Consider the following 14,280-nt stretch of genomic DNA (forward strand, 5'->3'; position numbering starts at 1 on the left):
GATGTGTGTTTTGACTTTTATGCTTTATCGCTTTTTATTTTCGACAAACTTGAAAACTTTCACTTGCCAGCTAGTTCCTAAGTCGCCAACCGAAAATCCTTGGTCTCACGCACACTTGCTATCCCTCATATAGTAGTGACGCCCTCGTTACTTCTTCTTCCGTAAAATGTGGTTGCCTAGTTGGTCGCTTCAGAAACTTGTACTTTTGTAGTTTCCTTTCTAAAGTCAAGGTTGAGCTTCTTGTGTTCACTTCACTTGAACTAGACTCGGTGTCCATAGATTGAGCATATATGGTCGTACTGTTTTCTTCCTCCATTTCAAAGATCTCTGGAGGAGATTCATTAAACAGAGAAACCTCCTCTGAATTGGAGTTTACAGTTTCAGACATGAATGCTACGTTGCCTTTAAGAACAAGTTCTCAACTCGACGTCAACCAATTTCTTTGAGCTAAATATCTCCCAATAATCTTAAGGGTTAATCTCTCGACCGGATTCCGAGACTTTCTACGCACTTCTGGAATGAATGTGTTCTACGCCCATTCTTTGAAGACAGTTTCATTTGTACTTCCTCCCAATTACTTGTTGTTGTGAACTTTAAAATGCAAATATGTAATATTGTCAGAAATTCTCTTGCAGCGTAAGAAGGCTTTAGCGTTATAAATTCATAACTACTAGGAGGAAACTCGTAGGTACCACTAATTGCCTCCAAAAAGCCTTTTGTATATGCCATGTCTTCAGGGTGGCTACCTAAAATAACGAGGCTACTTCTAGGAATTTTCGCTCCTATCTGATAATTGACTTTATAGCCGTTTTCAACAGCTGTTGAAAGAATATAGAATCGACGACGTAATAACTCTATCTGTTGCACCTGTTGATTCATAAGAGGCAAATCCCTTTGAAAGTACTGTTGCATACTCGTTTCCGATTCATGCATACAAATGCAGGCTGACGCGTATCTTCGACAGTATATGCAAGCAGTCATTGTATGCACGATATGAATACATCGCTTACAACTTTCGATTATCTTTCTGAAGGACAGTGCAAACTCTGAACCAAAGGAAAGGTCTTCATATAAATATAGTGTCTCATTACACTGGCTTTTTCTTGCAAAAAGTAGTTGTAATGGAGTGTTTGGAATGCTTTCTACCATCTGAAACGAATCTCTCTCAGAGCCATTTGCAGGGACAACCACTGTTTCAACATTCAATATATCGGATATTGGCTGGCAAGTCCAAATTTGTTTAAAAAGCTCTTCATTCTCAAGGGCGCCAAGCTTCTCATGACTCCAACTGTTCTCATCGATTTGCATATGAACCACTGGAATACTATCGTCCAATCTGTATATGGATAAGTCACGTGGTTCCTGAAGTAGCAATTTTGTAAGAAACCAATCATCCCATTTAGGCCTTCCAATAAGAAACGGTGGAAAATCCCTTAAGAACTCGCGAGGAAAAATAAAGTAGTCCTTCCCGAAACTTCCGTGATGATGGCCATGCCTCTGTGCATATTCCCGAACAATTGAAATATTTTTCATTAAGGAATCCAAAGAAATATTTGAAATTGAAACATCTTTTCTTCTACCAACGATTGCTTTCTTTGAACCTCCATCAGAATACAAAATATTTTGAAGAGCGTGATCGAATTCAGAGAAGACTGCAATATCACAATTTATGTACCCCACATACTTTGAGACAGTATGTTGCTTTGCAGCGTCGAACAGATGATTCATTTGTAGGCTATAACTGTCTTTTGATTCGTTCAAAGCAACACAGCGAAACTTTGAATCCTCAAAAAAAGGGAAAAGACGTGCACAGCTGTCATAACTTTCTTGGAAAAGAGTAACTCTCTGAACTGACATAAGAGATAGCCAACTTTTTATGGCTAAAATAGAAACACGAAAGGAATCTTCTTTTAATTCACAGGTGGAAAAAAGCTCCAGAGAAAGAGCACATATACTACCTGAAGCAACAACGACCGTAAGAAAAAATAATGCTCTAAACCTTGCAACTGATGAACACTCGAAACATAACTTCCTGTTCATTGAAGTTATAAAACTATATGTTGAAAAAACTTCCCAGAGCAAAAATGAAAAATGTTCTCATCTCGAACTGAAGCAATTTGACTCCTCAACTGTGTTACTGGCGCACGATTAAGAAGAGCCTCAGGCTCGAGAAGAGATGAAGAACCTCAATAAAGACCTTTTTAAGGTGGAAGAAAGGACAGAACAGCTCGACAATAATTCCTCATCAGAAGATGAAGAGACTCTCCAGCCTTTAACCTTGAGAAGATTACTTTTATTGACCATTTGTACGGCAGGACAGGCCTTTAGCTGGGCGTGTCAGTTTACGTACATGACTCCACACTTCCTAGAGTTGGGTTTAGAAAAGGAATGGGCTGTAAGTTTATTTTCAATGTTTTTGTGATTTTTTTGCTAAACCACAGGTAGAACTTCCTGTGGGTAGCTGGTCCAATAAGTGGCTTAATAGTACAACCCACCATTGGCGCATACTCAGATCGCTGCACGTCGCGCTTTGGAAGGAGACGACCTTTTTTGTTTGCTGGAATGTTATGCATGGTCTGTGGACTTTTGTTAGTTGCGAACTCGAAGAATATTGGGAAACTTTTTGGAGACTCTTCCAGGAGCGCCCCACGAGGAGCTCTTGTTATTTCGATTATCGGTTTTTGGATCATAGATTTGTCAAACAATGCGATACAGGTAGTTTAGAGAGTATATTTTTAAAGTTTTAGGTAGATAAGGTTTGTGTAGGCTCCAGGAAGAACTCTTCTTGCAGATTTAGCACCTCCAGAGCAGCAAGAATTGGCCAACGCGTTGACTTCGTTTTGGATGGGAGTAGGTAATTTAGGTAAGAGCGATAGCAAATGCTGCTTGCGGTGGGTTGAAGTTTTCTTCAAGGGGGTTACGTTGTGGGTGGATTTCCCGCCATATATTCTTGGATACCTTTGGGTTGGAGTGACCTTAACAGTGTTTTCATCATTGCCGTGGCAGTTCTCGTTCCTACTTGTCTGACAACTCTACTATGTGCGAATGAGAAACCATTGGCCAAAGATCCTTTAGAATTTATGGGAGACTCGGGGAGACGACAAAGTATAGATACGGGGAAAAGGCCAACTGTTCTAACAGAAGTATGTAGATTCACGTGTTTTCTTACTTTGCTCATAAAAGGTAGATTCTTCGTGCTTTTGCGGACATGCCGAAGCCTATGGAAGGCGTGATGTATGTCCAATTTTTTAGTTGGATTGCATTCTTTGCTTTTCAGATCAACGCAAGTAGTTGGATGGGTGAGAATATTTTCGGTGGAAAGCCTACTGCATATCCAGAATATAGTGAAGAGGCCTTCAAGCGTCTTCACGCTTTTGAGGCAGGCGTCAAGGCTTTCAGTTTGGTAAGCGCCATAGCTTAAAACAGTTTATTTGTCTCACTGAAATTATTAGAGTATGGCAGTCCAATCTGTCGTCTCGCTATTGTTTTCTGCACTGCTACCTGTCGTTATAGGCTTAACAAGTTTGAGAGCAGTTTATTTGTTTACTCAAATTGATCTGGCTATGACTTTGCTGGTTGCCGTTGGTATTACTTACTTACCTGTTACTTGGAGAAAAATCTTTGCCATGTTGCTTGTCTCTAGTACTGGAATACCATGGGCTGCAACGCTCTCATTGCCATATGCTATTGTTGCTCGTTTGGCTGATCCGGACGCAAAAGGATTATTCCTTGGTGTATTAAATATTTTCATAGTCATACCGCAACTACTAGTAGCTCTCAGTGTAGGTGCAGTCTTGAAAATGTTTGGTGGCAACCTCAATGCAGCTCTTGTACTGGGTGGATTTTCAGCTATTCTTGCGGCATTTTTTGTGGTTAACTTAACACTTCCAAAAGAAATTGAGACAGAAGAGGAAGATGAGGAACGGCAAGAGGAAGAAAAAGAAGAAGATGAACAGGTTGAAGATCGATATAGAACCGTTCGATCCAGAGTGCGATCGAAAGCAGGGTTAGGAGGAGGGAGAAGTGGGTTTTCCGAACCAACACTTGAAGAAGAAAACGTGCCTTTGTTGGTTCCACGTTCACGCTCACGAATCAGAACCTCTCCTTCAGAAGTATTTTTGCCCACTTATGGAGCAATACCAGGATATGGAATTTTCTATGGCTTTGGAAGTAAGCGTTTCCAGGCCACGATGCGACGTGTTAGATCCAGTGAAGGACCGCTTATGCGTGTTACATCTGCATCTTCAGGTTTACGAATACCAAAAATACGTCGTGTCCAAAGTGAGGCAAGAACCCCGTTAAACTGCTACACCGGCATTGACAAAACTGAGAAATAAGATAGCCATACTTTATACAGAGTGTAAAATTTAATATGTCAAAATGTACAAAAAACATGACACGTCTTTCTGAGACTCCTAATGCAATTTGCAAAATATAGAGAAACATCTTAAACGAATATTCTGCAATAAGTATGAAAAGTACGATATAGGCAAGCAAGTTCATTACATTTCGTACCGACGATGACGAAAATCATGTGTTAATGAGTGTTGCCGCGGATTCAATACTGTTCCTTGAAAAAAGCTAAAGCAAATTTCAATAAAATGAGACAAATATAACCCACCTTTTGACTTTTCTCGTGAAACATTGCTATTGCTTACATAGTCTCCAGGATACTGCTGAAAGTTGAAGGCTATCAATTCTCCTCCTAAACTACTTGTCGGTGAAAAGTAACCTAAACCTGCCGCCGCAGCTGCTGACGCAGTTGCTGCATATTGCTGCCAAATCAACGGCGTACCCCCATAAAACTGTGCATAATATGAAGCTAAAGAAGGATCAAACACAAAGGAATTTACAAAAGGGCCGTATGTACAAGCTTCCGAACACTGATAGGGTGACTTTGCAGGTTTGAACGACTCTGGTTTGCCGACTGCAGAATTGTAACCAGTCCCTGACTCACTTTCCTTCACCTTTCGACTTTCAACTGACTGGTGTTTCGGCTCAGCTACCTTTACTTCCACAACCTTGCCTTTTATAACGTGGCGTGGAGTTTGGAACACTTTATCTACTGCTTCAACACTGCAAAAAGTAATAAAACCAAAACCACGGGATTTCCCCGTTTGATGGTCATACATAATATGTGCATCCAACACTGCTCCAAACTTCTGAAAATAAACGAGAAAGTCTTCATCAGAACAGGACGAAGAAATCCCACCAACAAAAAGTTTCTTTGTTGTCTTTGTTGTCTCATTCTTGGTTGACACCTCAGCTTTCGGGACAGCTTTCTTAGCTTCAACCTTCAACACTACCGTAAGTCCTAAAGGGCAAAAAGAAGCAGAAACCTAAGTTACCTGTCTTCCGTCCAGTATGTGTGAGAGGCTAGCAACTAGGTCTGCAACTGAGTCGTCCTGAAAAGTGACGAAACCGAACCCTCTAGGATGACCAGTATATTTATCACGCATTATGACACAGTCTGCAACTTCCCCATAGCCTTCAAAATATGCTCGAAGTGAGTCCTCTCCGGTTTCCCAGGAGAGACCTCCAACAAAAACCTTGCCTCTATTCTTCTCTTCTCTTCCAGACTGTGCGAGTTTCACTTCCTGCTCTGTGTAATATTGGGTCTCAGAACTCGAAGAGACTTGACTCATCTATCGAACTGCTTTTGGTCGATCCGGAGTAAAATCCCGCATTGACGACGCCATCATCGAATCTTTTCAGAGCGATTAGAATTTTTTTTTCGTGTAAGCGCGTCCTCACTGAGATTTTCGTTCTCTCCCTGTGTGTGTGCATTTGAAACTTTAAAACAACTTTATTTTCTGTCAGAATTGGTTGACAACTATGAAGGGACCCCTTCTATAATCAGAGAACCCGTTTGTTCGGTTGCAATTCGATTCGATATATGGAGTTTTCTGAATATCGGAACAAAATACAACGAAACCTTTCTCTTACAGTATATAATCGTGACTCAAATGTATCCGACTTAATAATGCTTGCAGCTCAACTCTATCTTAGAGTAGCTTTCAGATAAATAGTTGCTTAAGGAATACATTCGAGCATTTCAGAATCCTTGTTCAGTACGCCGTAATTACTTGCTATGTCTTTCCTTTTTGCAAGGAAATGAGCGGTTGACTTGTCCAGTCGAGTAATATGTTTCATTACTTGCAAAACATTATAACTAGATTCGTAAAGATATTCATTCTTGATGCAATGTCATTTGCTTGTATACCTATCAAATCATTTCATCAATAATTTTTAGCCACTGCTTTCTGCAACCTGAAGTCGTTGATCGTTACCCTATTGTTGCAAATTCAATTGGTTTGTTTCTCAAAGAGAAGTATTTCTTCAATGGTAGAGACTGTTAAGTGCAATGTCATGACTTTTATGTACACTTCAAAATTCGACTCTAGTAATTTTGCATAACTTCTGTTACCACCCATTATTATATGAGAACAAGGGATTTTCTAACCATCTATTTCAGCAGCTAAAAATTATCACATCATTTTTGACCATAATAAAAGTGGAAAAATGCATCCTTCTGATTTGCAAATAGAGTACTTCGTAGAAATACAAAAAGTCATATTACATCATGAAGCCGAAGTATTCAACTATTACCGAAAACGAACAAGAAATGTGCTTTCCTTTGCAAACGATATTTTGTTTATACACTTGGGATGTACAAACCACGACCTTTCAGTGAAATGAATGGTATACAATAAACTCAAACAAGGAACAGAAAGCTGTATCATGATACTCTAACCGCAACAAGCCGTATCCATTTCGAAAAAGAAATATTTCAGCTCTAGTGGTGGCGAAAGACCAAACTCGCTTATTCTATTGTGGTTAAATTATAAGGACAGAATCTTTCACGACAATGAAACATGGTGAAACGACCAAAATAATCGTAACTTTTACAAATACACTTTTTATATGACTAAAAATTTAAAAACTATAAATCTGTATATTCATAATCCAACAAGGATTCAATTCACCTTCCATCAGAAACTCATGTAGTCGAATTTTGAAAGCCATTCAAAATGTACAAAACGTAACGACCGTACACTGCTCTGCTAGAAATAAAAGGAATGTAAAAGACACGAAAGGATCTTGAAGTAAGACGGTTATCTAGAAATGGTTCAGATAAGATAGGACGTAAACCCTTTGATAACTTGAAAAAAAGTTCAGAGTTCGGAACATGTCAAACAACAAATTAATATAAACGTACTTCATTTGGTTCATCGAAAAAACTTTCCCAGTCTATCAAATAGTCACAAGCATTCAATGAATAGAAAAACTGTTCAGGTACGGCTCTGTTTTCATCATTCATACTGAGAGGAATCGTACGTGTTCCTTTTTTTATAAACTTGAGTTTCTGAATAAAGAGCATGAAAAGAGTTTACCTTTTGGAATTCCACTCTCATCAAAGTACTGGGGAAGAATACCATCAAAACCACAAGGTATCCACCTCACTCTAATTTGCCTCTTCGGAATGAAAAAATGAGACATAAATCTGTACCATTCTTTGCCAATGCATAGATTGTATTCTCTTGACGAATGAAAGTCTTTCTGAAGCTCTCTTCTCGAAAATTCTTTATAGACATTTAATGGAGCTTGATAGCCTCGTACCAGTATAATAATACGACCCAAACTCAAGCAGATGAATAAGAATAGGAAACATACAATCAATCTCTCTCCAATCAAAAGCTTACTTTTCTTCATCGAAGAGTTAGGCAAAATTTTCTTACTATTAAACCACTGTTCAAGAAGCTGCAAAACTCTTTGCAAGGAATGCAAGCATATGGCACCAGAAAGACAAATCAATGAGTATACTGGGAAGAAAAATCTCTCTTCTTTATGAGGTTGGCTTAGATATATCATCGACCAAAGGTAAAGTGGACTGCAATACCATAAAGACTCCATCCATTGTTGTCTGTTGTTCCATAAGAAACTTATCTTGAATTTTGACAATGGAAATATTAAAAGGAAAACTGGCATGAAAACGAGAGACAGCAAAAAAACAATATTAAAGTTCAAGAATAAATTCAAAATATAGTAATACCACGGCTCTACACCAAATATTTCTGATCCTTTTCCTTTCTTTGGGAAGACATTGTAGAGAATCAACTGTAATGGCGTGACGCTAGGTTTTCCATAGAAATAACTATCGACGAGAAATAACGGCAACAAGTTGAAAATCGCTAATAAAAAAGTTATTTTGCACATATATCCGATTCCTTTCAAGTATGCGATATAAAGAGCCAATGGAATACCTAATACAGCAACAAAAGGCCAACCCCACAACGCAGCAATAGATACGAAGACAACAGCCTTAACCCATTTTTCAGAGATCCAATAAGACAAAGCAAAGTTGAACAGTATTAACGAAAAACTACTCGGCAGAATGGAGGTTGTAGATATAAAAAGACCAGGACTTAGCAAAGAAAACAGGAAAAACAACAGAGACGTTGAACTTCCGAATTTCTTTGAAAGACTTCTGTAAAGAAAAGTTTCGCTAACGGCGTCGAATATTCCAATAAGTATTCGAATGAAAAAGAATTGCGCTACTTTGTTTTCTTTGGAGACAAAAAGAGCAAATAACTTGCCAAACAAGGCATAAATCAAGAGATACGCATAAGAACGCAACCTAAACTCTGGACTGTATTCCCAGGTTTGAAAACCAAAGCCGTATAATATGAAGTGTAAGGGCTCCCAATAGTTAAAAGTTTCGTCACAGTCCGATATACTGAGACAGAAGGCAGCAATGACCCGATCGATTGTATAAAGTAAGAATATTAACCAAGGTCTTGGATTCCAACGAGACAAAATATGATAACTATGAAGAAGAGGAGAGAATTGTCCACCATGAAGACTATGATCCGGTTGGACTTGCATAAATGTGTTGTGAGAAATTGGTCCATTCCACATGCAGGCTCGAATAGCTACTAGTGCAGTTGTACTTTGTTTACGAACTCCTCCATACCTGGAGATAGGCTTCGATTGGAGAACTTTTGAAGTTCCTGAAAACTTTGAGGGCTTTAAAGGTGTCTCTCCAGGCATTCATTTCTTATATTTTTCCACAAGTAACGTCATGCGTTCCGGCATATTTTTTGAAGCTTTCTCTCGTCAACTGATTATATTTGGTTGGGACTCCGATGAGGAGTGCTTCCGGTTAGTGGAGGTATCTATCAGAATTAGTATTTTTGAAAAGCGTTGACCTATGTTTAGATAGTTGATAACACAGAATTGTGGCGTCAGTCCCAGTTCAACGTTCACCTGGCCCTTGTACCACCTGAAGCTGACAGAGAGTGGAAGCGTCAGTCCAGCTATTTAACAAAAGAATTGTTGCACAAGTTGAACCTGAAAGTCTTTTCCCAAGTTCAGCCAGGACAAGTTGACGAACTTTATGGAAGTTTGGCAAACGACAGCAATAGTGTTGCTGGTTACACTTCGAATACTGTCAGAACTCCCATTTTTACTCCCACACCTTCGGAAAGAAGAGCAAGCAATCACTCAACTCCCGAAGAAATAACGAAATTTAATATGGACGCAACACAACGACTAGATACTTTGTTAGAACACTACCGTAATCTGGCAAATGATTGTGAAGAACATGATTATGCGGACAAATACTTGTGGAGAGAAGAATATTTATTACTAGGTGAACAACAAGTCTCTTTTATATTATTTATGCTGCTCTTCTCTCTTCCAGGTTTGGAACAGTGGAAGAAATTAACTGACTTGCTGTGTTCTTGCGATGACATGTTGTTTTCTCGTGCACATTTGTTCTCTATTTTCACTAGGAACCTTCGTTTTCAACTAGAAGCGGCACCATGTGATCTTTTTACGGATGAACTTTCGGTTGACAACTTTCTTCGTGGCTCTCTTGAGAAACTCTTTGATGTTGCTGATGAGACGTCGTCACTTGATGCATCGTTGAAAAAACATATAGAAAAGCTAAAGGATATGGTCATAGCTAACTTTGGATGGTGTTTTCGAGAGGGCAAAACATTTTTTTCGATGGATGACAATTTAGAGGACGAGCCAACTTATGTTCCTTATGAGAAGTGTGCGACATATTTGTCAAATGACTCAGAAGTTCAACCAGATGGAAAAAGTTCGACAGAATCGCTTTCTAAAACCATGAGCCGAACCTTCAACGAAATAAGATCAGTTGAAAGCAGTGACTTCCAGTCCCGTAAGCAAAATCTACAAAAGGCATTGGACTCTGTCAATCCTCATATATTACCTTGAGAAATCTCTTTTCAATCTCAAGCAAAATGTTTATTATTGTAGATTATTATGAAAGAGAAAAGTACAGCATCACTGGAAAATGTACGTCAAGCTATTTTGACAATATTCTTGTTTTAGTTGTTTCCACTCCGCAACACTTTCAGGTGGAACATCTGAAGGGTCTTTGTCCCCCTGCAAGAACATACTCAAGACAACCGTTGTATGATCTTTGCCCAACCAACGGATAATATAAGTAGGAGCCTTTGAAGCTGAGCGACTAACTCCTTGTTCAAAACGAACAGCTCCCAGCGCTTCTAACTTTATATGGAGATCAAGATTGAGACTTGAGTCGATTAAGTTGGCATAAGTCGATTGGTTTGGACCTTTTGCATAAAAAAGTTTTTCAGTGGTACATATGCTTTCCATGACTGAAGCTGCGTTGGTAACTGATGCAAAGTAATCAACTTACGCAAAAGAAATATTTTCACTTTGTCTGCTTACCAATAATTCTAAGTTTTCCTAACTTCTTTGTTCTTTCAAGCAACTGCTTTACTTGAGGAAAAGACTGCTCACCATCAGAAGGAGCGGTCCTTTCTGTATTCACAGAAGTCATCCAAAGCCTGACAGGCTTTGAGTATGTGTAACTGCCCAAAAAAGGACGTCTTGTTCTAAACTCAACAAAACTTGATAAGATAGGGTGACAACGACACGTGAGTGGATGGGAAAATAAGAAACTTTGCATATCAGTTCCAGGCAATCAAAAGATGAAGAGATTGCAATGTTTAGCAAACTCGCATTCACTGCCAGTAGTCCATATTTCTGTTATTGTTGCTGCTCTAAATGAAGCAGCCAACATATCACAAGTATTACAGAGTGTAATAAATGAAGCTAAGGATCCTTGTGCAATCAATGAAGTTGTTCTTGTAGACGCTGGTAGTCGGGATAATACAGTAGACCTTGCGAAGAAGATGGCGTCGAAGTCTAAGGTTCCTATAAGAATTATTTCGAGTCCAGAACGAGGTAGAGCTTTTCAGTTTAACTGGGGAGTTAGATATGCAGCCTCTTCCAATGTATTTCTTTTCCTTCATGGAGATACAATACTTCCAAAACACTATGACGAAACTGTCAGGTACTTGACGAACCTTTTCGTGTTTGAAGAAGCTCATCACTTGTAGAGACACTTTATTGAAACCGAACACTGTTGCAGGTGCTTTCTCTTTGGGATTTCGGAATAGTGAACGTAAGCTTGCCCTCACCTTCATTGCGTTCTTTGCAAATGTACGGTCAAAACTGTTTCAGTTGCCTTTTGGAGATCAAGGTTTATTCCTGTTTTCGACCAAGTTTCACAAGTTGGGTGGTTTCCCACGTCAACTTTTTATGGAAGATGTGGAAATAATAAGCCGATTGAAGCGTCTTCATCAAGGACGAATAAGGATAGCTCCAGTTAAAGTCTGGACGGACGCAAGACGTTGGAATTCTGTTGGTATATGGAAGACTACTTTGTTGAATCAGTTTCTTTTGTTTTGTTATTACTTTCGTTTGGTCAGATTAGATAAGCTTGCACTTTGGTACCATCAATTGTATACAGTCGATGACCGCCTGCGAAACGAAATGGTCTCAAATAAACTTTTTTGATTTCCAATGTCATGAAGTGGTTGATTGCGCACTTTTATTTTTCACTAAAATGAGCGACAAGTTGTCAACTTGTTTGTATACTTTGACTCAGCACGATAAGGCAGTGTCTTGCGTGAAGTTTTCGTACAATGGAAATCTTTTGGCTTCTTGTTCAGCTGATAAAGCTGTAAAGGTACAGTGTTGAGTCTGTTACTTCGTTTGAAGCTAACAGACTTGAAAGTTATGGGACGTTCCAACCGGAAAACTTGTTCACTCATTTCAAGGTCACAACCTAGGAATCTCTGATGCTTCTTGGTCGCGCGACTCGAGATACGTGGCAACAGCAAGTGACGACAAAACAGTCGCAGTTTGGGATATTCACAACTCCGAGCAGGTAGCGAAATGGAGCGGACACAAGAACTCTGTATTTTGTGTTAATTTTAACCCTCTCTGTAATCTTCTTGCTTCAGGATCCACAGATGAGACCATCCGAGTGTGGGATGTAAGAACGGGGCGTACTCTCAAGGTTATACCAGCACATTCTAACGTAGTAACTGCCGTGGACTTTAGTAAAGATGGTACTTTGATTGTTTCGAGTAGCTACGATGGAAGTTGTCGATTTTGGGATACTGCAAGTGGAATGTGTTTGAAGACACTTGTTGTTGACTCTCATTCTGCCACTTCTCACGTACGGTTTTCTCCTAATAGCCGTTATATTTTGGCATCAACTTTGGACAGTAAAATCAGGTTATGGGACTTTTATTCGAGTCGAATTTGCAAGACTTATGCTGGTCATGTTAACCGACTTCATGCAATCTATTCATGTTTTGTCGTTATGGACCAGTCCCATAGTTATGTTATAAGTGGTTCCGAAGATGGGTATATTTATGTTTGGGATTTGCAAAGTAGACAAATTATACAAAAATTACAAGGACATATGGGCACAGTGATATGTGTGTCTGCACATCCCAGAGAGCCTCTATTAGCTTCGAGTGCATTGGATGCAGATTGTTCCATCAAAGTTTGGAAGTTAATCGATTAATGAGAATGGCTTGCTAGAAGGATACAAGGTGAACTAAAGATGTGCAAATATGACAGTATTCGAGCAGAATTAGAACAAATTTTACTATCTTTACATAAACTGATATACGCGTTACAAAACATCAAAATTTTTCAATAATTAACCATCAATAACTGCCGTCTGTTTACACATCGCATTATTTGATAAATTGTTTCGTACGCGACGCTCTGCTTCACTTTCTTGGCTTCTTTCCTTATCCAGGATAGAAACGAGTCCTTCAAAAACTCCCAAAGTAATGCCACTAGCAGGAGCTATCCAAACAACTCGAGGAACAACTCCTTTAAAGAATGCTAAAAAACCTTCTTCTTTCATGATTTGACAAAAGCAATGTACAAGACTTTTATATTTTCTGTCATTACCAACAGGTTGAGTCTGCATTCTCGTTTTTACGACATCGAATGGATTGGTCAACGCTGCAGCCAAACCTCCAGCGAACGAACCTGAAACATAAGTTTCTGTATTGTTTAAACTTGAACGATGAGCAAACGACCGCCACAAAATCTTGACTTGCTCAAAAAAAGCAAATTGTAAAGAAGTAAAAGGAACATCCCTCAACATAGTCGGCAAAAATCCTACATACAGGCCACGTATCCCTTCCGTTCTAACAATCATACGAAAAGCATGGAGTGCTGAGACATACTCTCTTGAAAACCCAAGTTTCGCAGTTTGCATTCGTTTAGCAGCCACTTCAGCAGGCACATATGTCGATAAAGCAGCGACTTCACTGAGAGCGCCAGCCGCCAAGTCAACCAAAGGTAACAATTCTGTTGATTTAAGACGTGGTTCCGTTGTTCGCTTTACAAGATGATACACTCCAAAAGTAATAGCATGCGAAGGAACAGAGCCCAAAAGAACAGCATCAACTCCGGTATACAGACCCTTTCTAACTCCTTCTTCTTTTATGATGGTGGTAAAAGCGTGCAACATTCCTCTGTATTTGAGGTTGGAACCTTGTTGAAACTGCAATCGTGCTTTCACAGTATCTATGGGGTGCACCACAGAATCTGCAGCAAAACCTGCAACTCCACCTGCTAAAATATCGGAAAACACTGCCCAAAGCCCTCCTGCGCCTCCTTGACCGTTGCTGTAAACTGGTAAAAGCTTTTTACCAAAAGGAGAACGTTCCGTTGAGCTTCGAGTTCCCTTGCAATATTCTTCGTGCATGTGAACTATGCACTCTTTATTGATATAAGTAAGAGAAAGGAATACAGCGTAGAAACGAAAAGGTGTCGATACTTAACCAACCAGCAAATCCATTTGGTAACGACGAAAAATCTACGACATGTAACGAATGACATTCGCTTCAATGTGATCTTCATATTTTCGGAATAAACATAGAATTTATTTCATACAGCCGTAGA

At 39.3% G+C, this 14,280-nt stretch overlaps 9 protein-coding genes across 9 annotated transcripts; 4 read left to right on the plus strand and 5 right to left on the minus strand.

Annotated features, from left to right (window-relative positions):
* Position 1: 1 nt before the first annotated feature.
* On the minus strand, positions 2-2,089 carry Gasu_08910 (uncharacterized protein). The gene has a single exon (XM_005708278.1). The coding sequence runs from the start codon at positions 2,038-2,040 to the stop codon at positions 475-477; it is 1,566 nt and encodes a 521-aa protein (XP_005708335.1). The 5' UTR covers positions 2,041-2,089; the 3' UTR covers positions 2-474.
* A 50-nt stretch (positions 2,090-2,139) lies between these two features.
* On the plus strand, positions 2,140-4,360 carry Gasu_08920 (sucrose transporter, GPH family). The gene is made up of 6 exons (XM_005708279.1): positions 2,140-2,395; positions 2,446-2,715; positions 2,767-2,863; positions 2,914-3,143; positions 3,188-3,403; positions 3,453-4,360. The coding sequence occupies exons 1-6, from the start codon at positions 2,177-2,179 to the stop codon at positions 4,335-4,337; spliced, it is 1,917 nt and encodes a 638-aa protein (XP_005708336.1). The 5' UTR covers positions 2,140-2,176; the 3' UTR covers positions 4,338-4,360.
* Positions 4,361-4,364: 4 nt separating this feature from the next.
* Gasu_08930 (heterogeneous nuclear ribonucleoprotein A1/A3) lies at positions 4,365-6,209 on the minus strand. Its single transcript, XM_005708280.1, has 3 exons — positions 5,349-6,209; positions 4,622-5,294; positions 4,365-4,570 (listed from the first exon to the last, which is right to left on the minus strand). The coding sequence occupies exons 1-3, from the start codon at positions 5,643-5,645 to the stop codon at positions 4,503-4,505; spliced, it is 1,038 nt and encodes a 345-aa protein (XP_005708337.1). The 5' UTR covers positions 5,646-6,209; the 3' UTR covers positions 4,365-4,502.
* A 695-nt stretch (positions 6,210-6,904) lies between these two features.
* Positions 6,905-9,059, minus strand: Gasu_08940 (alpha-1,2-mannosyltransferase). The gene is made up of 3 exons (XM_005708281.1): positions 7,395-9,059; positions 7,220-7,344; positions 6,905-7,162 (listed from the first exon to the last, which is right to left on the minus strand). Exons 1-3 carry the CDS (start codon positions 9,049-9,051, stop codon positions 7,001-7,003), a joined length of 1,944 nt encoding a protein of 647 aa, XP_005708338.1. The 5' UTR covers positions 9,052-9,059; the 3' UTR covers positions 6,905-7,000.
* A 10-nt stretch (positions 9,060-9,069) lies between these two features.
* Positions 9,070-10,280, plus strand: Gasu_08950 (mRNA splicing factor (ISS)). Its single transcript, XM_005708282.1, has 2 exons — positions 9,070-9,172; positions 9,220-10,280. Exons 1-2 carry the CDS (start codon positions 9,083-9,085, stop codon positions 10,243-10,245), a joined length of 1,116 nt encoding a protein of 371 aa, XP_005708339.1. The 5' UTR covers positions 9,070-9,082; the 3' UTR covers positions 10,246-10,280.
* Positions 10,281-10,284: 4 nt separating this feature from the next.
* Gasu_08960 (uncharacterized protein) lies at positions 10,285-10,969 on the minus strand. The gene is made up of 2 exons (XM_005708283.1): positions 10,726-10,969; positions 10,285-10,670 (listed from the first exon to the last, which is right to left on the minus strand). The coding sequence occupies exons 1-2, from the start codon at positions 10,964-10,966 to the stop codon at positions 10,315-10,317; spliced, it is 597 nt and encodes a 198-aa protein (XP_005708340.1). The 5' UTR covers positions 10,967-10,969; the 3' UTR covers positions 10,285-10,314.
* A 10-nt stretch (positions 10,970-10,979) lies between these two features.
* Gasu_08970 (glycosyl transferase, group 2 family protein) lies at positions 10,980-11,880 on the plus strand. Its single transcript, XM_005708284.1, has 2 exons — positions 10,980-11,353; positions 11,400-11,880. The coding sequence occupies exons 1-2, from the start codon at positions 10,989-10,991 to the stop codon at positions 11,857-11,859; spliced, it is 825 nt and encodes a 274-aa protein (XP_005708341.1). The 5' UTR covers positions 10,980-10,988; the 3' UTR covers positions 11,860-11,880.
* A 9-nt stretch (positions 11,881-11,889) lies between these two features.
* Positions 11,890-12,920, plus strand: Gasu_08980 (transducin family protein / WD-40 repeat family protein). Its single transcript, XM_005708285.1, has 2 exons — positions 11,890-12,031; positions 12,080-12,920. The coding sequence occupies exons 1-2, from the start codon at positions 11,909-11,911 to the stop codon at positions 12,878-12,880; spliced, it is 924 nt and encodes a 307-aa protein (XP_005708342.1). The 5' UTR covers positions 11,890-11,908; the 3' UTR covers positions 12,881-12,920.
* A 4-nt stretch (positions 12,921-12,924) lies between these two features.
* Positions 12,925-14,229, minus strand: Gasu_08990 (mitochondrial carrier (BOU / S-adenosylmethionine carrier)). The gene has a single exon (XM_005708286.1). The coding sequence runs from the start codon at positions 14,081-14,083 to the stop codon at positions 13,019-13,021; it is 1,065 nt and encodes a 354-aa protein (XP_005708343.1). The 5' UTR covers positions 14,084-14,229; the 3' UTR covers positions 12,925-13,018.
* Positions 14,230-14,280: the final 51 nt, after the last annotated feature.

This window comes from Galdieria sulphuraria (assembly GCF_000341285.1).
Source record: "Galdieria sulphuraria unplaced genomic scaffold scaf_5, whole genome shotgun sequence".
Lineage (NCBI taxonomy): Eukaryota > Rhodophyta > Bangiophyceae > Galdieriales > Galdieriaceae > Galdieria > Galdieria sulphuraria.

Coding starts and splice junctions, on each gene's coding strand:
- Gasu_08910 (XM_005708278.1), bottom strand. CDS start 2,040: ATGAACAGGAAGTTATGTTTCGAGTGTTCATCAGTTGCAAGGTTTAGA.
- Gasu_08920 (XM_005708279.1), top strand. CDS start 2,177: ATGAAGAACCTCAATAAAGACCTTTTTAAGGTGGAAGAAAGGACAGAA. Junction 2,716..2,766: donor TGTCAAACAATGCGATACAG/GTAGTTTAGAGA, acceptor AGGTTTGTGTAG/GCTCCAGGAAGAACTCTTCT. Junction 2,864..2,913: donor GATGGGAGTAGGTAATTTAG/GTAAGAGCGATA, acceptor GTTTTCTTCAAG/GGGGTTACGTTGTGGGTGGA.
- Gasu_08930 (XM_005708280.1), bottom strand. CDS start 5,645: ATGAGTCAAGTCTCTTCGAGTTCTGAGACCCAATATTACACAGAGCAG. Junction 5,295..5,348: donor ACATACTGGACGGAAGACAG/GTAACTTAGGTT, acceptor GTAGTGTTGAAG/GTTGAAGCTAAGAAAGCTGT. Junction 4,571..4,621: donor TTCACGAGAAAAGTCAAAAG/GTGGGTTATATT, acceptor GCTTTTTTCAAG/GAACAGTATTGAATCCGCGG.
- Gasu_08940 (XM_005708281.1), bottom strand. CDS start 9,051: ATGCCTGGAGAGACACCTTTAAAGCCCTCAAAGTTTTCAGGAACTTCA. Junction 7,345..7,394: donor TGAGAGTGGAATTCCAAAAG/GTAAACTCTTTT, acceptor TTATAAAAAAAG/GAACACGTACGATTCCTCTC. Junction 7,163..7,219: donor TTTTCGATGAACCAAATGAA/GTACGTTTATAT, acceptor CTTTTTTTCAAG/TTATCAAAGGGTTTACGTCC.
- Gasu_08950 (XM_005708282.1), top strand. CDS start 9,083: ATGCGTTCCGGCATATTTTTTGAAGCTTTCTCTCGTCAACTGATTATA. Junction 9,173..9,219: donor AGTGCTTCCGGTTAGTGGAG/GTATCTATCAGA, acceptor ACCTATGTTTAG/ATAGTTGATAACACAGAATT.
- Gasu_08960 (XM_005708283.1), bottom strand. CDS start 10,966: ATGCAAAGTTTCTTATTTTCCCATCCACTCACGTGTCGTTGTCACCCT. Junction 10,671..10,725: donor AGGAAAACTTAGAATTATTG/GTAAGCAGACAA, acceptor ACTTTGCATCAG/TTACCAACGCAGCTTCAGTC.
- Gasu_08970 (XM_005708284.1), top strand. CDS start 10,989: ATGAAGAGATTGCAATGTTTAGCAAACTCGCATTCACTGCCAGTAGTC. Junction 11,354..11,399: donor CACTATGACGAAACTGTCAG/GTACTTGACGAA, acceptor CATCACTTGTAG/AGACACTTTATTGAAACCGA.
- Gasu_08980 (XM_005708285.1), top strand. CDS start 11,909: ATGAGCGACAAGTTGTCAACTTGTTTGTATACTTTGACTCAGCACGAT. Junction 12,032..12,079: donor CAGCTGATAAAGCTGTAAAG/GTACAGTGTTGA, acceptor CAGACTTGAAAG/TTATGGGACGTTCCAACCGG.
- Gasu_08990 (XM_005708286.1), bottom strand. CDS start 14,083: ATGCACGAAGAATATTGCAAGGGAACTCGAAGCTCAACGGAACGTTCT.